Source organism: Phacochoerus africanus, chromosome 8 (assembly GCF_016906955.1).
Source record: "Phacochoerus africanus isolate WHEZ1 chromosome 8, ROS_Pafr_v1, whole genome shotgun sequence".
Lineage (NCBI taxonomy): Eukaryota > Metazoa > Chordata > Mammalia > Artiodactyla > Suidae > Phacochoerus > Phacochoerus africanus.
The window spans coordinates 83,661,280-83,683,099 of record NC_062551.1 but is presented as its reverse complement, the minus strand read 5'-3'; the positions used below and the strand labels follow the sequence as shown (position 1 = coordinate 83,683,099).

General features: G+C 46.4%; 1 protein-coding gene across 1 annotated transcript in view; it reads right to left on the bottom strand.

Annotated features, from left to right (window-relative positions):
• Nucleotides 1-21,820, bottom strand: part of ARID1A (AT-rich interaction domain 1A) — a 73,778-nt gene that overhangs the window by 4,254 nt on the left and 47,704 nt on the right. Inside the window, exons 5-19 of the mRNA XM_047792766.1 lie at nt 13,726-13,966; nt 13,371-13,460; nt 12,516-12,683; nt 11,501-11,813; nt 10,088-10,233; nt 9,891-10,000; nt 8,537-8,746; nt 5,355-5,562; nt 4,068-4,200; nt 3,724-3,896; nt 3,245-3,395; nt 3,023-3,163; nt 2,842-2,938; nt 1,485-2,376; nt 991-1,121 (exon numbers count right to left, since the gene is read on the bottom strand). Of these exons, the coding sequence (XP_047648722.1) occupies nt 991-1,121; nt 1,485-2,376; nt 2,842-2,938; nt 3,023-3,163; nt 3,245-3,395; nt 3,724-3,896; nt 4,068-4,200; nt 5,355-5,562; nt 8,537-8,746; nt 9,891-10,000; nt 10,088-10,233; nt 11,501-11,813; nt 12,516-12,683; nt 13,371-13,460; nt 13,726-13,966 (3,204 nt within the window). The remainder of the gene's footprint in view (nt 1-990; nt 1,122-1,484; nt 2,377-2,841; nt 2,939-3,022; nt 3,164-3,244; nt 3,396-3,723; nt 3,897-4,067; nt 4,201-5,354; nt 5,563-8,536; nt 8,747-9,890; nt 10,001-10,087; nt 10,234-11,500; nt 11,814-12,515; nt 12,684-13,370; nt 13,461-13,725; nt 13,967-21,820) is intronic.

Below are 21,820 nucleotides of genomic sequence, written 5' to 3'. Positions count from 1 at the left end.
TGCCTCAGAAGGCTGTTGTGTAATGACACAAAAGAAAATATGAAGAACCTAGCACAAAGCGAGGGCACAGTAATGGTTAACTATTAATAACAATGCCCCCTAGTCAACTCCTTGATAGACAGTTGGAAGGTACCTAGGATGATCAAATCAATCAATTGACAAATCAATAAAGGGTAGGATGGTGTAGCAGAAACTCTTCCCAGCTGGGAAACTCAAGGTGAGTATCCAATGGAGGGAAGACCTGGAACAATGACCTCTGCAAGAACATCACCTGCTCACCACCCTCCCCGCTCCCGCCCTTCTTTATACTTCCCATTCTGTATCTTAGGAAAAGGAGATCAACAAAGACCTCATGTACTTAGGGTGGATGAAGAAAGGGAAGGAGTTCCCGTCGTGGCGCAGGGGTTAACGAATCATCCAACTAGGAACCATGAGGTTGTGGGTTCGATTCCTGGCCTTCCTCAGTGGGTTGAGGATCCAGCGTTGCCATGAGCTGTGGTGTAGGTTGCAGACGCGGCTCAGATCCTGTGTTGCTGTGGCTCTGGCTTAGGCCAGCAGCTATAGCTCCGATTAGACCCCTGGCCTGGGAACCTCCATATGCCGCAGGAGCAGCCCTAGAAAAGGCAAAAAGACAAAAAGACAAAAAAAAAAGGGAAAATAAAGAAACTGCTCTGCTCACTGATATAGACCATAGGTTCTTCTTAGTAGCCTAGTGTCCTCATTGACATCAACAGAATCTACATTTCTTATCAATATCAAAACGTTCCTCCCAAATTTCCTTTGAAGTCAATCCTGACTGAACAGTAATTACTGCTGTTCTCAGTACTGGGGGCCCATGGCTGCTGGCAAAGTACTGGCTCGAAAGGTCTCAGAGAACAAGTGGGAGGAGACCATGTTGACCAGGGATGGCTTAATTCCCTGGTCGCTTAGCACTGTCTTTGTCAAGAAGATCCTAGGCCTTCCCAATCTTCCCCAGGCACCTGTACTCACCTGACTGAGGTTGAAAGTCATGATGCTGTTGTCATCGTACAGCAGGATGTTAATGGTGTCTAATGCCCATGTGCTCTCTGCCAGCAGCCCAGACTTGAGGGACATCATCACCCGCCATGCCTCCGGGGTTCCTGAAATAAACCTCCACGTCGTCCATCCACCAAGCCCAGGTTGGCAGGGGCCCTCCCACCCCAGAGCTGGCTCATCAGTCAGGCTACTCTGAAGAGAACACATGGTGAGAGGCAGTTCCCATCTGGGAGATGACACACATCTGCCCCTCAGGGCTTCTAAGCTCTCTTAGGACATCACTGTGTGGCGATTCCTTTAGTAAAGCCTGATATCAGATGATTTCTTCCTTACCCAAAGTTCTTGGACTCTCTTTTAGTCAACACTGGACCTGCTTTTAACTCATCCAGAACATCGGGATGGAGAGAGAACAATGAACAAGATGCAAAGGGGCAGATTCAGCAACCCAATCAAGGAGGTCTCCTTACCGATGTCTTTCATTGTAAGCCGCCTCCTCTGCTTCAACACAGGCTGTGTGGCTTCAACAGAGCCAGGTGGGAAGGTGATATCCCGCCGAATCATAGGGGGCTGCACAGGGGCAGGTGCTATGTGCGAGGCAGGTACTGGAGGACCTGCCTTCTGCATCTTCATCCCAGAGTGCAGGAAGGGAGACTTGCTAGGAGAGGTTCGGTTCTCCATTGGCCGGGGCAGGGGAGCGGGGCTGGATACCTGAGGAATGTGATTCTGCATGCTTGGCGGGGGCTGGTAATTAGATGGCGGGGGCCTTGTCATGGGGGGCACCGGGGCAGAAGGACCATATGGGGGCTGGCGTGTGCCATGGGAAGGCCATGGGCCTTCATGGTTGGCCCTCTGATCCGTGTGCAGCATTTCATCTGTTCGGTTCACGCCATGATAGGCAGGGCCTTGGGGGGCAGAGCCCGTGCTCTGCCTGTTGGCGTAATTGTAGGTCATGTCATTACGCCCCTGCCACATGGTGCCTTGTTGAGCAACCTCAGCCGATGCCTGTATGGGGCCGCCCATCATCTGCGGTGGCATGTTTTGCTGGGCATTGGAGCCAGGGGGTGCTGAGACACGGTCTCGGCCAAACTGGAATGGAAACTGGTTCTGGGGGCCGCCTGCTGGTCGGCGCTCAGTAGCAGCAGTGGCAGTGGCAGGATAGGCGTTGCCATACTGGTTGTACACATCTTGCTGAGGGGAAGGCTGAGCAGCTTGTTGCTGGCTGGCAGGCTGGGGCTGGGCTGGGGGCAACTGCTGCTGCTGGGGCTGCCCCTGACCCGTGCTGTATGGCACGCTGTACATCTCCCCTTCGTGCCGCTTGGCAGGAGGGCCGTATGTGCCATCCATTGGCCGCTTGTAATTCTAAGATAGGGACAAGCAGAAGGGAAATTAATACTCTGAACCCGGGGATAGGAGACCTACAGCTGATAAGATGGCTACATCAGACATGTGCTGGGCTTACTTCTGCCCCTCTGAGAGAGGAGGGGACACAGATTCCATGGGAACAAAAGAATCACCTTTACACGTTATCTTTTGAAATTGTTTCTGAAAGTAAGAACCATTCTTTGTTCCCTCTGGCTCTCCCTTGCTCTACGTAGAAAAATGTAGCAAAGTTCAAAAATCAAAATAAGGCCTGTTTCTCTAACACTTGCAGAGAACTAGAGACTGGATTAGACTCCAAACAGGGAGAAGATTGAGGGCTTGGCTCTTTAGACAGAACTGGCTATTTGGGAAGGAGAAGAACACCAAACCATCTCAAGTTTTTGACCTAGTTTTCTAACTGGCTCTCAGAGGAACCCGTGTCATCCCACCCACTACCTTTCTCACCTGCTGCTGCTGCTGATACATTGTGGTCTGCTGGCTGGGGAAGGGGCTGCCGGAAGGGGTGCCTTGAGTGGAGAACTGATTGCCATAGGAATCATGTCTGCAGGAAGGAGAGAAACAGAGGATCAGGGTGGGATGGCGAAAAGCCTTAGCCACAGCAGCACCGAGACCAAGCTTTACTCACCGTTGCTGCTGCTGCTGTTGCTGCTGCTGTGGGGGGTAACGGCTAGGAGAATACATCCCCGAGTCTGGGGTGGAAGGCATGAGATTCGGCTGCGGGGCTCCAGTGCCCATGTTTCCCTCGGGTCCTATTCCAGGCTCCGTCCTAAAGAAAAAGCAGAGAAGCAGGTTGAGTCCGTGCTAGCAGTGGGGTCTGGGGTGGGACTGGAGTGGGGGCCATGCTTACCTCACTCTGTCATAAGGACCTCCATAGGGATAGTGCTGCCGAGGTCCCATCGCCACATTTCCCAGCCCAGGGCCGGCAGCTCGACTGTAGGGGTCCCCCATCCCGCCGTTGGGGCCCTGCCCTGAGGACATGAAGGGATCACTCCCTGGAGCTGAGAGCAAAAGGGAAGACAGTGAGCAAAGTGGTTGTTCAGCAGGCCTAACAACCTATACTTTGCTTGCCCCAAAGGCCAAGGACCTCTCAGAGCTCAGGTTTGTTCCAACTATTTTCCTGACAGGATTGAAACAGATCTAAAGAGGTGTGTAAAGGGGTGACACGGTGAAGAGCAGGAAATAAAAAAGGAGGATGAAGGAGGGGGTTAGGTCCAGAAGTGCCTCATCTCAGAGGATGGTTCAATAGGAACCTTGAACCACTCTCAAGATATCCCCCCATCCCCTGGCCCTGTCCTGAAGGACACAAGGCCAACTGCAGTTGGTCACCTTTCCTCATGCTGCCATAAGGATCCTTATTTGGCTCGTAGGACATGCGCCCCATCATGTCAGAGGTATTCATACTGGGCTGGTACCCAGGGTTTGGAGTCATGGAATTCCGCTTCTGGAATGTGGGGTCACTTCCATCAGGAAAGGCATCCTGGATCCCGACTGAATTGCTCCTGCTCAAGAGTGAGGAAAGCTCATTAGACCCCAAACAAAGCTATTACTCCAATAACGCGAGGCATATGGGTTCACTGGTCGGGAGACCAGGGACCCCCTGAGCTGCACAGGAGCTCATGCACTTCGGGCCCAGGATTCCCCAAAGCACCTGCCCCTGCTCCTGGCCTCACCTCATGCCTGGCAAGGGGGGGATCTGGCTGTGTGGTGTGGATGCTGGAGTTGGTGGCTTCAGGTCTCCTCCTTCTGCCATGGAACTGCTGGTTGACTGAGGTGTCTGTGGCCCCTGCATTGACCCTGATCCCGCTGTGGACAGAGATGCAGGGTAAGCAGGAAAGCATTTAACCCTCACAGAAACACACAAATGTCCCAGAATCTCTATGAAAAAGATTGTTATGAGGCTAGAGCTGTCTATCACCCTTCTCAGCAGGGAATCTCAAGGCCAGTAATAAAGAAGAGAATCTGGGGCTTTACTGCTTCTTGCCACAATTCACATTTGGAGAGCAGGAGTGGTGTGGCGACGCCATCCACATGCTGGTGACTCCTTGAGTCTCTGTCAGCTTCCCTGACTACTCTTTACTTTCCCAAGGACCCTATCTAAGCTATTAAACCCTGTAATGCTGGTAGACAAACTCCCAGTCAGAGGCCCTGGAATGGTGAGTGGTGGTAGTGGTGGTGGGGGTGTCCATTTTGCCCCCAAACCCGCAGAGAGAACACTTTCAGAGCCTAGGAACTCCTATTCTCGAGCATCTAGCACAGTGTCACCACTCAGGTTCCAACGTTCCTTTAAGCTGATGAACACAGAACTACCAGTAATTAATGTTTCCATTAGTTACCATTCCCAGCAGCAAATATCCCACTGCTTAGGCCTCCCCAGCTGATGAGTCATCTCAGGCACTCATTACACCCTCAGAGGTCAATACCAGGGCACATGTGTTTACACCCACCTTCCAGGAGGCCTGGCCTTCTTCCCTCCCCATGCCTGTCCAGGCCCCATCCTTCTCTCAGAAAGGAGGGTGGGCAGAGGCATTCCCAGCAGAGAGTTCCATTCATAGTCCCTCCCCACCCCCTCCCTTTTCCATTCATTACCATGTCAGCCCCCTGGGGAATTCAGGACTCTAGTCTGAGCTGCATTATAAGGCGCTGACATCAGTGGGCCAAAGCTCCCAGATGGCCCTGCTTCACTGCTATTTGTTAGATTTCCAACTCCTCTAGTGTCCCTCCCACTCACTAGTTTACAAACATTTGGCATGATGCCAGGTGCACAATGAAAATTAAAACGTAAAGACTGCTGCAGACTACCTCCCAAGGGAGTCGCCATTGCCTGGTCTTTGCTCTGCCAACATGCTGAACTCTGGTAGTCAGGGCAGAAGACACATCCCTGGTGGCAGGCATAGGTGAATAAGAAGCCTGGACCCTTGAAAGGTGAGCCTTTGTGGGGCTACTCATCCAATCCTTACCAGGAGAGGGAGGTTGGATCTTGGGCTGGGACTTCTTGGAATCAGCAGCTGCAAAGATGTCTGGGGGAGGGTCTTCTCCCCGTTCTATCTTGCACTCAAAGGCATAGAGACACTGGATGTACTGCTTTTTCAGGGAGCTGGCAGCACTGCTTGAGGTGCCGACATTGAGGTTGGTTGCAAGTTCCCGCCATTTTTTGTTCTTGTTGACCTGTACAACCAACCAGGAGAGTTAGGGTACACTTTCCATCTGGTCTTCTTGCCCATAAACTCCACACCCCACCAAGCTATAAGGTATTCACCTTGTGAAACCACAGTTCTCAGTTAATCACAAAAGTTAACCTCGCTTAGTGGATAGTCCACAACAAACACTAAACCCATAGCTTCCCTCTACCCTCAGCAAGCTCTATCCATAGATCACTGCAACTGTCAGAGAGTGCTTATTCAAAACAGGACAAACTTCACATGACCATTAGAACAGAATTCAGAAAGTGTGGGCTTTGCTTTACTCAAGTGTACTGTTGAAAAATGATGTGCAAACCACCATCGGATCCAAATTATTTGTTTTTTCTTTCTTTTTTTGTAAAATTTTCTTTCTTTAAAGTTCACACCTGTGGCATATAGAAGTTTCCGAGCTAGGGGTTGAATCAGAGCTGCAGCTGCTGGCCTAAGCCTATAGCCATAGCCACAATGAACCTGAGCCACATCTGTGACCTACACCACAGCTCATGGCAACACAGGATCCTTTAACCCACTGGGTGAGACCAGGAATCAAACCCGCATCCTCATGGATAACATGCTGGGTTCTTAACCCACTGAGCCACAATGGAACGCCCCAAATCATATTCTAAATGCACTGATAAAAATTAACATTTTATAAAATGGAGTCGTGTGGCAATATCAATGACCACTCTACTTGATTTACTTTGTCAAACTAGGGGTCTTCATACATGATTTTTTTCCTCAATGTGGGGCTCCTTGCAAATTTGACATTCTTGCGTTACTGCTCCCTATATCTCAGTAATATATAACTACAAGCTCCTTTCCCTTACCAGTCACTGTCTTGATTGTCCAGGAGATGCTTCAGGCCCTATGACTTTTTTTTTTGGACCTTCCCAGTGGCCAGCCTATGGTTCTGCCTCCTTTCCTCAGCTTCAGAACACACTGATCAAGACCAGTCCCCAGTCCCTACAATTAGTCTTTCTGCTTTAGCCAGGCAGGTCTCCTTCTTCACGTATCCTTATGTTTATTCATCCACCATGTGGTTAGCCTGTCTCTCAAAGGTTTGGGAACACTGGCTTTCCAGTTTCAATCCACAAGGAGTTCAGTATGTTTTGATATCTGCTGATCTAGTACCTGTGACACCAGAAAGAAGAGTGATAAGGTAGCAAAGGGAGGAACAACCTAGATGGACGGGAGGAGATGACCAGGAATGCTTCCTAGAGCAGGTAACATCTGAGCTGAGTCTTGCAGGTTAGAGGTGGCATTGGTAGGGTATGGTATTTTCCAGACTCTTTCCCGTCTTCATGCCATCTGGGCCAGTCAGCTGGAATGGCCCATCACTCTACCTAAGCCCTACTAATCCTTATCCTTCAGGAATAGCTCAGGACTCATCTTTTGCCTTCTTGGATCCTTCAAAAACTCACTTATAATAGCATTCTTTCAGAGTTCCCATCATGCCTCCGTGGTTAACGAACCTGACTAGTATCCATGAGGACGCAGGTTTGATCCCTGACCTTGCTCCATGGGTTAATAAGGATCCAGTGTTGCTGTGAGCTGTGGTGTAGGTTGCAGACACAGCTCGGATCTGGCATTGCTGTGGGTATGGCACAGGCTGGTGGCTACAGCTCTGATTAGACCCCTAGCCTGGGAACCTCCATATGCTGCAGGTACGGCCCTGAAAAGCAGAAACAAAACAAAACATTCTTTCTCCTCTCAACTTTTCAAGCACATCATAGCAGCCAAAAGTCTGGAAACCTTTTGCAAACTAGAAGACAGACCCAGCCTTTAGGATTCCCTCATACTTCATCTGAGGTCCAGTGGCTCCAGAAGCCTAAGAAATCAAAAGTATGCCAAACCTAACCCAATGCCCCCTGTCCTTACAGGTAGGAGAGGCCTGAGAGTGGGAACTCAACACCAGGGAGATTGGTGGGAATGAGCCCAGGGTCACCTCAGAAACCTGCTATGGCTTTGCTTCCCACGCCAGTTATGTGGCGGTGTACACGTGTCTTGTTTTATTTTCCTTTGTTGGAGAGGGGAATAAAGCCTGAGGGAGAAGGAATTCACAACTGACTCTTGGTTGGCTTCATTCCAATCATTTTCTTTTCTGCTGGTGACAGCTGTTTTCCTCTTCTGATTTAGGTTTGGAATACTCCCCTCCCTACCACACCTCCCCCTCAGCTCAGCCACAAACTCCGATCCAATAGCAGGCTCTTGGTATGATGACTACAGAACATAACATTGGAGGAAAGTTTGCAAGGCACAGTGCGCTGTCTGCCAGAGGTGCCTCATCTGTTTGCCTCCTGGGCTGGGTGTAAAACAAAGATGTAAGGTATTAGGGCAAGGGAAACAGGGTGGTGCTCAGTTTAAAGTTTTCAGCAGAGATTAATCCATTCACTTACGTCTCCCATACAGACAAAACATGATTTCCCACTTACTTCTTCCTTCATAGACTGTTTTCTATGAAGTAGCTCCTGGAACTCTGTCTCCATTGGAAAACTTTTTAAAATGAAAGGATCAGCAACTACTTTGGCTACCCTCGTACCATCTTGCAGACCAATTTATGTGGCAAAAATCTTGCTGAAAGCTTTGTTTGATTATTTCAAGCTTTTGAAAGTCTAGCAAAGTCCTTATATTACAAGTAAGAAAAATGAGTGCTCAGAGTGGTTATACACCTTGATCCTAAGAAAGAATACAAACCCAGACCCATCTCGGAACCTTTCCCATGTCTACTATGCCAAACTGCCTGCCAGGGAATCAGAATGCCCACAGACTTGTCCTATTTTTGGACCCCAGGGGGACTCTGGATACATAGTAACTTATTGCTGATACTTCATACTATCCAGAGGTCTCAGAAAGCAGGAACAGGTGATGTGCCTGTGGGACACACGGCACCAGTGAAGCCACTGAGTACCTAGAGAGAGGCTTGTTGAAACCACAGGGAAAGTCAGGTGCTAGGAACTCACCTGAGTCAATCCACCAATCTCCTTCACGGACACATAGAGGCGATACAGGTCCAGAGGTTTCCTACCCACAGCAGGCAGATTTGTCATGCCCATGGCCTTCTCCTCCGTGAAGGCCAGGTAACGGTCCACCCACATCTTCCTCTCAGGCTCACCACCCAGCTCATACAACTTGGTGATCTTCTCATTGGTTGTAGTAGAAGAACTGGATTTCTGGAAGGGGCAGGTCAAGATTCATAGGAACTGGTCAGATTCAAAGCCTATGCTAAGAGTCTTAGAAGCCCCTCGATTATGGCAGTGGTAAAGCTTCTTATTCTGGGGAGGTCACTAACACCTGCCCTGCCTTTGCAAAAACCAAAAGGGAGCTAGACCTTCCTGTAAAGGAAGGAAGCTAACACTGACTACACATCTGGTATTACTAATTATCTTTCTCTTAAAAGACACAAGGAGGCCATGCCTAAGATCATGGCTTTTAAGTATAGCAGGACTGAATGGTCACACCACTGTCCACCTGACATCAGTGTCACTACTACTCCCACACCACTACCCAGGAGCCTGCATATATTTTTACAGACTGTTTCAGAAAACTCAGGAAACTCAAAACACAACCTTGAAACAATGGACTACAATGAAAAGAAACTTCCTCCTCTCAAGAAAGGAAAGGTCTCCCACCTGCTTGAATTACTTTGGCTATTATCCTATCCAAGATAGGATGATAACCTAAAAGGGTCTAGAAGCCAGAGGTGAAGGTCCACAGGAGGAGCAGCTGTGATTTTTATTTCCCCTACTTTATAAGATAGGGAAAATGAGGTACGACGAAGGGCTGAAATGTTTCAAATTACTCAAATACTGAGCAGGTCCCCAGAATGCCAGATAGTCCAAAAGACAGCATGTTCAGGACCAACTCAGAGAGGCTAAGGACCCAAACCCCATCTGTCTCTTCTCCCTGCTTTATAGAACATAGGGCACCAACCATTCCTGCTGTTCTGAGTGAGGTCCAGGAAGAGAAGAGCAACTAGCATGGCATACACCATCTATCACGGTGTGAGGATAGGGGTCACAGTTTCAGAGAGAGCAGTACAGAGAATTTTTACACTGTAGGCCTGGCATTTCCTCCGTATCAGACAACTGTTAAGAACATTATGCTATTTACATTAGGGCTCCTTAGGCTGAGTCGAATCTAAGTCAAGGCACTATTATCCTGGGAAAACTCATGGTAAGAAGAGACAAAAGCAGCCCTTTCCAAAATTTTCTAGTCTTTGTCATAAAAGGCCTGCTAGTCACCCTCTTTTCTTTTTCCTTACTATTGCTGAAAGCAGGGGACGGAAAGTTGAGAAGTCAAGATATAAATCATTACCTTGGATTTGGATTCTGTCTTGGGTGTCCCATCTGCCTTGTTGTTCATTTTGGTGGCTGGCGTTAACTTGACATCCCCAAGACCCATCATCTCTGGGCTAGCTGCCATCCCTATAAAAGAGAAAAAAAGTCCAATAGGTTTGTGACATCTGACACTTCTGGAAAAAATCCCAGGGATGAGCAATGACTAGGAATTACCTGCTGAATTGTTGGCCATGGTTCCACCCATGGGATATGGGGGTCCCTGAGGGTTGATCATGCCAGCCATACTATTAATTCCTTGTCCATAGGGAGGTCCAGTTCCCATTATGCCCCCTTGATTCATATTGGGGTAGCCTGGTGGCCTGAGAAAGAAGATGCAAAGCATGAGAGAGAGACAAGAATTTGAGACACTGAACTTTCAGATCTGGACTTAAGCTAAGTCGGGTAATGTAAACCAAGATCATCTAGTTAGGCTTACTAGGAAAAAGTTTATGGGTCTCACAGATATTCTTATCTTTTACCTCCATACACAAAATGTTCTAAATGGGTTCAAGTTCCCAAAAGGAAATCAAAGCTCAATTTTAAAGGATACACTTTTTTTTTTTTTTTGGTCTTTTTTAGGACCATACCACACTTGCGGCATATGGAGGGTCTCAGGCTAGGGGTCGAATCAGAGCTGTAGCTGCTGGCTTACACCAGAGCCTATAGCAACGCCGGATCTAAAGGATACACTTCTTGAAGAATGGAGCCCTACTGTGTCTCTTAAGCACTGCCTCTCTTGAAGGCATCTCCAAAGTCAAGCTATGTTTCCATGTATGGGCTCTCTCTATGGTAAAAGGCCTAGATCAATTGCTCAATTTTATCACACTGTCAGGTCACCCCAACCAAATAGGACCCCTTAGAGCATAGCACCTAGACGGGCTTTGTATTCTTTCTTGATGGGCCTATTGCACACTTTGTGCCTCCTTCGCTCAGAAGTACTACACCAAATCCACCTCCTTAAAGTCACTCTATTCTATCTTGGTTTATCAACATCTCAGTTAAGAGTCACTTTAAGAATTATAAGCCCCAACAATGGGGTACACAGAGCCTTCAAAACAGCAGAATCATAGTCACTGAAGTCAGTGGCCTAGGAAGAAGAGATGAATCTTGAAGTCATTAAACCAAATCACATGAGCCTTCTGCACTTTTGCACCAGAGTCAAATACACAGGACCACAAAGAACAGTGGAAGAAATGGCAAACCACAACCTCACCATCCTGTATTTCTCACACCACAGACCCAAATCATGTGTATCATTAAAAATCCTTTTAAAAACCAAGAATCTACATTGCCAGAAGAAATGAAGAAACTCTGAAGACTCACTTTACTAATCAAAATAACATGTGTTTTATAAGGTTCTTTATATATGATATCTGGTCATGTGAAATTTGAGATCAATCTAAGATGCTTACAAATCAGCATTTTTGTTCTATTTTTCACCATAAGGAAACCTAGTTTTCTAAAGAGCTCTCAATAAAACACATATTTACCAAGATGACATGGTTTAGGTCCAGAAGTATCTCAATGACCTGAATGCCTACAGTTTGTCTCCCTGCACTGATACCCTCTTCACTTCCCAAGCCTTACCTGTTCTGGATAGAGTTGGCAGCAACATGCATGGCAACAGCAGTTTCTTGAGTTTTCCGGTTCATGCCCCCTGGTGGGGGACACATCCCTGACCCAACCTGAGGTGGCATATTGGCCATGTTAGGGCCATAAGGCCTGTTGCCCATGGAAGCATGACTCATCCTCCCTGGAGGGAGTGTGCCATAAGGTGGGATGCCAGGCTGCCCGTGCATCTGACCTCCAGCACCCATAGGGTTCATACTTCCAGCCATGCCTGCACTGGGGTAGTTAGCATTGGGCAAGGCATTATAATTTGGCTGCCTGGGATAGCCTCCTGGAAGGGGAAGGAGAGAAGATGCAAAGACTTGGTTTAGTGACAAATTAGCAACTCAATGTATCACTCAACTCTAAAACTCCAAAGATAATAAACAATGGGAATCATTCAATATTTGGTCTGGAAAGAGACCAACCTTAAGTCTACTTAATAAAAAACAAAACCACTTCAGGGTCTCTTTAAAAAAAAGTAAAGGGGAGGTCAGGAGCAGTCAAAGGCAGGCCTCAGTTGTCCCCTCATCTTCAAGGCAGCACAGCACAGAGCAAGGCTGGCTGGTAGGCAAGGCCGACCATGCTGCTATATGTATATAGGTCTTTCAACTCCCAGAATCCTTTCCTTTCTACATATTCATCTCCTAAGCTCTGTGTAAGACATTCAGCTTTAGATCCATCTAGGGCTGATTCTGAGCAAAAATCTATTCTATTAGGACTAATTTACTAAAAGTAAATAATTTACTAAAAATAAAAATAAATAAATAAATAATTATCATTTATTGTCTGTGCTCAGTCTTTGGCTAAATACCTTATCCCCATTTTACAGATGAAATAGAGGCTCAGGGATATTCAAGGACTCTTCCATGACGGCAGTCCTGCCCTACTTTAGGGCCTGAACTTGGTGGATTTAAGGCAAAGGAGAGTCCTACTCTTATAACCCACCATATCATCTCACCTCCATGTACTCCTACCTGGGTAGTATACTCACCCTGTGGGCCATACTGACTCCCCTGGGGACCATAGCTCCCCATGGAGTTCTGCTGGTAGGAGCCCATGCCTGTGTGCATCTGTCCTCCGGAAGGCTGACGTGGAGATAAGGCTGAGCCAGGCTGGGGGGAACTGTACTGTGGCATCTGTGGGTTCCTCTGCATGTAACCTATTTGTGAGTAGTTCCATATAGTTATTACCTTGGTACAACAGGAACAAATGCTCTCCCTTATCCTAGGACTTTATCATGTACTTTTTTTGTTGTTGTTGTTGTTGCCCCAACAGCATATGGAAGTTCCTGGACCAGGGATTGAAACTGCACCACAGCAGTGACCTGGGCCAATACAGTCACAATGCTAGATCCTTAATCCACTGCACCACAACGGAACTCCATCTACATTTTCTTTAGCAAATACCTGCACGAAGCCTTTATCTTTTTGCTATATAATTATGTGCCCTTTTAGGCACCCCCTAAAGCGACAATAGCATTAACCAGGGCATGCCCTGGAGATTTTGAAAAAACAAAAATAGCAATGACAAAAAAAAAAAAAAAGAAAAAAGAAAAAAGGTGTAGGACTTAAAGTGTAAAGACTTGGTGCTGAGTATTCAGTATTTCCTGACCAAATTAGGCACAATGAAGGGGGGAATCCATCAAAACATATGAACAACAAAGAATAACAGTGGGTAAGCATAATTTTGGAGCCACCAACATGGCCAAGCCCATCCAAACTTCACAAGCTGTTGCTGGGATTGTCTGAAGCTTCATGGTCATATATCTTTCCAAAAGCTGTTGCAGAGAAAATCAATCAAAAGCTGCCTTTGCCCTCTGCCCTTCCCTTGAAGCCCAGGCTCTCACCTCGATCTTGGGCAATGCTTGATTGGTTCATAGAAGGATGCATGATGCTGTCCGACTGGCCACTGGGTGGCCGAGGTGGCATCTGGTTGCCTGCTCCAGACAGAGAAAGAAGTAAGCCAATCATGGCTATGCCTGGAAATTCTAGCTAGAAGGTCAACTCAGAACTGGAAATGGCTCCTGGGAAGGCCAAGAACCTCCTAGTATCACATATACAGAAGGATCCAGCCAAAGGGCTCCCATTGTCTTTCTTCAAATGCTGAAGAGAAACTCTCTGCCAGTGGAAGGCTGGGACTCCCATATATTGCTGGGGGCCAGTCCTCTTTCCCTCTCCCCAAAGCCCAGCACTTGAGAGTACCTGGCACTGCAGCAGGCGAGAGTGGTCCTGAGCGAGACTGAGCAACACTGGCAGGAGAGCCAACAGGGGATGGGGAGGGGCCTCGGATGCCAGGCAGGTGAGGGGAAGTATGAGGAGAGAAAGGAGACTGAGCTGGATTACTCTGCTCCCCTTGGCTGCTGGAAATCCCTGATGTGCTCACTCCAGGGCTCAGAGCTCCTTCTGTCCCCATGGGGAGATCGTCTATTGAACCAGACAGATCCTGGAACATACATACAAGGACGTGGATTAGCAGTATTAGGCAAAAAGACTCTTCTTTCAACAATCTTACTACATGATAAACATTTTCTTTTTTTAAAAGTAAACGCACCGCACATATTATGTAGTCATGATACTATAGCTTACATATGATAAACTCTCTATTAAGGGCCAGAGAGAAAATATTTTCAACTCTGCAGGCAATACTGTCTTTGCCACAACTACTCAACTCTGCCATCACAGTGCAAAAGCAGTCACGGACAATACATAAAGAAATGGATGTGACTGTGTTCTAATAAAACTTAATTTACAAAAACAAGTAACTAGCCCATAAGCTATGGTTTGTTGACCCTTAGTCTATCTACCAGAAGCAGATCTAGTACTTTCATTTTCTTTCCTAGCACCGACTTCTATAGTCATAAGAGAGCAGCTCTTACAGTGAGACTTTAGTTCTTTTCCAATGGGAAAACTTAAAACATTGCCAAGATGGCACCAGGATCTACGAGAAAATGTTAACAAGTTTGGGCAGCGCTCACAGATCCTCTCTCCGTTAGATTATTATAACCTATATTTACCAAGAACTCACTCCAAGTTACCATACTTTAAAACATAAGGGGTAGGAGGTAAGAAAGGGATATACTATACAGACAATTCCTTAACTGCCAAGAAGATCTGGGACTATATTCCTAACACCTGGCCAACAACAGGGATGAACAAATGTTTACCAACTGAACAAACCTAGTTTTTTCTCTAGTTTTGACTTTTTCAATGAGAACTTGGTATTTATTTAGGGGTTGTGCTTGTCTTGAATTAATCGGTAAAGAGTTCACTCTAGGTCAGTAACCCCCAAGATTAGCAATCAGGAGCTCAATATGAAAAATATTCACCCCAGGAAATGCCCCCTTAATCCCACCCCCTGGCTTCAAGTTCATTCTCCAGCAATACTACTTGCTCACAATACCACATTAATAACTTCAGGCAGAAAACTAACTATACCCTGAAAAAAAGATGAAAGCTTTGGGTAGGGGCTCAGGTCTGGGAAAATCCTAATACTCAAACGGTTAAGAAAAGAGTTCTCAGAGTACCCTTGTGATGTAGAGGGTTAAGTATCCGGCGGTGTCACTGCAGCAGTCCATGTTGCTGCTGTGGCAAGGTTCAACTGTGGCCCCGGGAACTTCCACATGCCACAGCCCACCCCCTACAAAAAAGAGTCTTCTTAAAGAGACATATCTGAAGATGAAGGAAATCCAAAATGGCCTGATTTGAGTCTATTCCTATACCCACAACAAGCTCATCTTGCAAAGATCAGTCTGAGGTGATTCTGACCCTGGAGTACGACAATAACACTGGAGATCAGACAGCACCTCTTAGGCTCTCCCCTAAGTATCCAGGTTGGGTTGGACCTTTTGCAAACCAGCTGGTTACTTCTCTAAGCTGGAAGCATTTCTGCTGAGTTCTATGGGAACAAAGCTAGCCTTGAAGGCAAGGCAGGTAGTTAGGTGTGCATCTGTGTGTGTCCAGCTCTCACTGTTAGCTGAGAAGTCTGAAAATGCTAGCTTGTCTATAAGAAGCAGACCCAGTACACTATAGCATGCTTTAAAAATGCAGTAAGAATTGGTCCCAGCTTGGAAGAGAACTCAAGAAGCCCACCTCTAGGTAATACCAAAGGGCCCCTTTCTTCTCAAAGGACGAAAGTACCTGGAGCTTTCATCCCAAGAGAGGAGGATTCCTTCTTCACGTTGAGGGCTAAGCTGTACCAGGGACACCTGGCTTCTGAACTGAGGAGCATAAACTCAAAGAAGCATTAAGATGACAAGAGGAGTCAACTGTACAGGCCAGAAAAGGTCTTGAAAGCAACTTGTAAAGCCCTGGCCTGCAACAGAAACCTCAGTCTAATGCTGTTTTAGGAACCAGTAGCTTCCCTCAGTATTCGTTCCCATAGTCTCAATTCCTTATCAAACCACCAGTTTCTGCCAATAAAAGCTACCTGCTTAGAGGAAAAAGAAATCAGCATATTTTGGAACAGAACAGGAAACAAAGGTCCATCCATAAGACAAAAACTCTTCAAATGGTCTTGAAAAATTGTTTTAAACATTTTTGTCTTTAATTAAACAAGTAAAACATGAATATTCTCCAGGTAAAAACAGTTCAGATAGAATAGGTAAAATCAAAGTCCCCCTTTGCTTTCTTTCTGCTGCCTTCAATAGAGGAATCCCTATTCCTTTTGGTGTATATTCTTGAAGACCTTCTGAGGAACTGAGCAGGGGGAAAAAAAAAAAGAAAAAAAAAGGAGGATGTTCAACATCACTAATCACCAGGGGAATGCAATTCAAAACCAGTGAGCTTCACATCTGTTAGGATGGCTATTAACAAAAAGACAAGAAAGGACAGGGAAAAAAGGGAACCCTCATGCACTGCTGGTGGGAATATAAATTGATACAGATACTATGGAAATAGTATGCAGGTTCCTCAAAAAGTACAACTACCAAAAAAAAAAAAAAAAAAAACACCCCAAAAACCAAAAACAAAACCCTTCTGTGGCGCAGCAGGTTAAGGATGCAGCATTGTTACTATAGCAGCCCAGGTTGCTGCTATGGCGTGGGTTCGATACCTGGCCTAGGAATTTCTACATGCTGCAGGCACGGCCAAAAAATAAAAAGATGAAATCCTGCCATTTGGGATTGCCATTCCAACATGGATGGACCTTGGGGCACTATGCTAAGTGAAATAAGTAAGGCAGAGAAAGACAAGTACTATATGATCTCATCTTATATGTGAATCTAAAACAAAACAAAAAACCAAGCTCACACAGAACAGACTGGTAAGTGCCAGAGATGGGGTGGGAGAAAAGGGTGAAGGGAATCAAAAGGCACAAACTCCCAGTTATAAAAAATTTGTAACTATGTGGGTGATGGATGTTAACCAGACTCATGGTAGCACTCATTTCACAATATATACAAATACTGAATCATTATGTTGTATATCTGAAGCCAATATAGTGCTGTATGTCAATTACACATCAATTTAAAAAGGCGGGGGGAGGGGGGGTAGTTCTCATCATGGCTCAGCGGCAACAAACCTGACTAGTATCCATGAGGACGTGGGTTTGATCCCTGGCCTTACTCAGTGAGTTAGGATCTGGTGTTGCCGTGAGCTGTGGTGTAGGTAGCAGATGTGGCTTGGATCTGGCATTGCTTGGGGCCGTGGTGTAGGCCAGCAGCTGCAGCTCGGATTCGACCCCCAGCCTGGGAACTTCCATATGCCATGGGTACAGCCCTAAAAAGCAAAAAAAGAAAAAAAGTGGGGGGGACCCACCAACCCACTAACCATTTCTATAAGGTCAGGGTGGGGCCTGCAGATGCAGAGGCTCCTCCAGCCATACTTCTGCTAAAAAACCAGGTTCTGTAAGTGCATGTCCTAGTCCAGCTGAGGGATCCCAGGAACCTGAAGAAAACACCGGCAACCTCTGGGGCTGGGCTCTCAGGGCCCCAGAGGCACCTGTGGTGGCAACAAGCTGGCTTCCTTCAGAGTCACTCTGAGGAGAGCTGTCAGTTTTGGAAAAATGTCCTGAGTTCCTTGGAGAAAAAGTGCTAGCTGAACCACTGTCAACAGCAGCCCACGTGGGCTGCGATGCCTGGGCCTCAGAATAATAGTGGGGAAAGAATCAGCATTAATCTTCTCTCTCTCATTTGGCTGGTGTGAGGCCAGTCTCTCAAATTGTCATTTTCATCAGATGGTCAGCATGGGGCAAGCTGACTTTTTAAAAAAGAACCAGAAAGTTAGCATAGGAACATTACATTTACATTAATACTGACAATAACTATCACTTGAGCATCTGAGATATGCTGGCCATTTTATGGAGTTACTTCATTTTCTACAATTCTTGGAAGTCGAGACTTCTACCACTAACATGTTAAAAAGGAGAAAGCTGATATTCAGAGAGACTGGGTTACACATCTAAGCCATCTGGCAAATGGCAAGTGGCAAAAACTAAACTTTGAACCCAGATTTGCTGAACCCCAAAGCCTATGTTAATTCTCTTTCCATTATGCTATTATTTCCTCAATCATATGGACTGAGGAAAAAGCATCATACCCTTGAGTTAGGAGACCAAGGCCCAGCTCTTGGTACTTATCAGTTGCGACCTCAGGCAAGCTAGCAATAAGCTGGGCTTCAGTTTTTTCACTTATATGACAAGAGGCCTGAACAAATCTGAGTCTGTGACACCCCTGGGGCATTTGCATGAAACTCTGCTGGCACCATATGGTCAGGGCCACATGGAAAACGCAATACCAGCAGCAATACCCTGGAACGAGACATACGACAACATACACAGCAGCACAAGATGTAAGACATACCCATCAGTCCCAGTGGCTAATCACAGTAAATGTTTTCATTAGGAAGTGAGAAGGACTGGTAAAGGCAGAAGACTCCAAAAGAAGTCTCCCCAGTCCTTATCTACATGAACAGATATTGCCCCGAATTCCACATCCACTTACTGCACAGGACACACCTCTGCTTTCTACCCTACAAAAAGCCAGTTTTTCAGGTCTTTTGTTCCACGAAAAGCCGGATGTCTGGTTGTTGAGTCAGACTTCAATATGCCTAACAACTTCGGCTTTCTATAACACACTTATCACACAAAGTTCAATCAATTCAAGCCCCTATTGTTCCCTGGTGGGGCCACCTTTAGCATTTCAGCACTCAGGTTCTCAGTTCTCTCAAAAGGGCCCACCTAACAGATGCCTTCTAGGAGGACTGCTGAAAGCATTGTAGCAATGCCCTGGAAGTGGAAAGATCTCTCTTCCCAGGTTTGCTTTCCTCCAAGCATAATCCTGCTGGGGACGGGAGGTGAGGCTCAGCCCACTCAGTGCCCTGCCAGTTCCAAGGAAGCAGCAGGGCCAGGGAGAATTTCCTCACGTGTTTCCAACGTGTTTCATGCATTTTATTGCTCATCTACCATGCAGATCAAAAGCGCTGGAGCAGGTCCAACTATTTCACACAGAATCTCACACTCCAGGCTGGCTACAGCCCCGAAAGCCTTCGTTTCTTCACTTGAAATACTGCCCAATGTTATTTTGGGATGTGACCTGATAGAGGAAGCCCACAGGGACTCCATGACGATAACCGTTCCAGCTGTGATTGGTTGCCCAGCCCCAGCAAGTGCCAGCATGAGTTTGTCAGGCTCTGCTGACAAACAGAACTTAGTAGCTAACACCTTCTCTTCACACCACAACAAAACCATGCCCAAAATCACACAGTCCATACCTCATTGAGGATGTGTGTGTGTGTGTATGTGTGTGTGTGTGTGTGTGTGTGTGTGTGTGTTGGGGAGGGAGGGGGGTTTTGCTAGCACTCTCACAGGAAGGGCTGCAAGTTCTAACATGAACTGGCTGTCTGATGAAGTACATTTTCAAGCAGGAAGATACCAGATCAGGGTTAGAAGAGGGAGGTTAAACAATCTCCTGACAGAGACTCACAAGGATACGAACAGCTCATTTTGCTGAGCAGATTAAATAACATCAATAAGCAAGTCTAAAGAACGAGCTCACAGCAATGCTCGGAATCAAGGTTTTCTCACAAATTTGGCCGAATCTTGGTGAAATGGAGCTATGTTACCCCCCCACCCCCAGCTGGAGTTCTTGTATTCTTTCAGTTGTGAAGTGCCTTTGCCAAGTTGTGCCGACCACTGGCAGGGAAACCACCTATCGCAGGTGATCCTGCACACACGCTTGTATTGAGAGAGAGAGAGAGAGAGAGAGAGAGAGAGAGAGAGAGAGAGAGAACCTTGGAATTTATTTATTTATTTATTTATTTATTTTTGTCTTTTTTGTTGTTGTGTTTTTGTTGTTGTTGCTATTTCTTGGGCCGCTCCCGTGGCATATGGAGTTTCCCAGGCTAGGGGTTGAATCGGAGCTGTAGCCACCGGCCTACGCCAGAGCCACAGCAACGCAGGATCCGAGCCGCGTCTGCAACCTACACCACAGCTCACGGCAACGCTGGATCCTTAACCCACTGAGCAAGGGCAGGGACCGAACCCGCAACCTCATGGTTCCTAGTCGGATTCGTTAACCACTGCACCACGACGGGAACTCCAGAACCTTGGAATTTAGCCACACTCATTTAAATCATGACTCTTGGATGCAAAAAGTCCAAATGCACAGCCTGAAGTGACCAAATCTGCACTGGCAATTTGTCAGGTATTTCCCGCCTGCCTAACCTAACAGATCCATGGCCAGGGAAGGAAATCCAGAAGAACACACAAGAGGCTGGGAAACTTAACCTTTGAAGAAAGGCAGATGACAGGAAAGGAGGCAACAGTTTTTGACAAACTTTAAGGAAAGACAAACTTAACTGAGGAACTACTTAAGGCTAATAAGTTTTGGGGAGACCTGGTTTTTCATAAAGCTTTCTTTAAGAAACATATTTGTCAAGGGTCAGGGGAGGAAGAAGCTACCTCTACCAAATACTTCTAAAAAATATTCAGTACAATAATTCCATTTTCTCCTCAGTTTTTGCTAAATGGAAGGATGAGCGATCTGACCCACCCAGACTAGCGGGGATTCCGGAGTTAGACAGAACTGCTACACCGTTGTTCCAATGAGTGCTCACTGTCTAACAGATTAAATGCTATCCCTCTCTAGAGAGCAGGCTAGCCGATGCTGCTGAAATGCCAAGAGTGACTAAACACATAAAAAGGCTGCCTCTTACTTCCAAGTCGGGGTTTAAGCAGGCGGTAAGGAGGGGGAAGAAAAGATGCAGAGACTGGCACTAGCCTTCCAGCTTAGGCCCATCTCCTGCCTGGACTCTGCTCGTTATTTGGAACCGTAGAAATTGCTGTGGGAAAGGTTTAGAGAATTTAACCCCCCACCCCAAGTTTCCAAAATCCTCTCACCAAACTCCTTCCTCTTTTTCTACAAGCTATTATTCTGGGAATAACGCATCATTTCTTCTTGGTACCTTCTGGCGCCTGGTAGGGAATGCACAGCAGAGAAAGTGAGAAAAGGTCTACTTGTCTCCAGAATGTTTTTCAGGGGCCTACCTCCAAAAGGAAATCCCCTATATATTTTAACATGTAAGAATTCATAAAATTAGTTCCTGCTGTGGCACAGCAGAAATGAATCCAACTAGTATCCATGAGGATGCGGGTTTGATCCCTGGTCTCGCTCAGTGGGTTAAGGATCCAGTGTTGCCATGAGCTGTAGTGTAGGTTGTAGACACGGCTCATATCTAGCATTGCTATGGCGTAGGCCGGCAGCTGCAGCTCCAATTTGACCCCTAGCCTGGAAACTTCTACATGCTGTGAATGTGGCCCTAAAAAGAAGAAGAAAAAAAAAACAAGAACACACACACACACAAATTCATAAAATAAAGCTCTGGGAGACCAAATCTCCAAATTCAAAGGATGCTGGAAAGAAGAATAAAGCATGTCCTTTGGTGTCTCCCTCTTTAAGGGAAGCAGAACTGACATGAATATGTGATTATCATGTATTCAGCCCTAAGGTATATGGCTGTCTCACATTTCATCCTCACAGTCATCTTCTGAGGTAGGTATCACCCCCATTTCAACAAAGAAGCAAAAAGCTCAGAAATTACAACCTGTCCCCAGACATGCTGGGAATTAGCTACAGTATGACTCAAAGAGGCTAACGAACCTCACTAGGTATCACTTAGTTTTTCTGTAGAAAGACAAACTAAATAACTCAACTCTACAAGTCTACAATGTTATGTGTTCCCCTCTTTCCTAGCAACTCATCCTCCTAAATCACTCTTCCTTTCTAAACTTTCTTTCGTGGTTATTTCAAGTCAGCCCTTTCACCTATAATCTATCTTAATGTAAATCTACTTTTTCTAAACT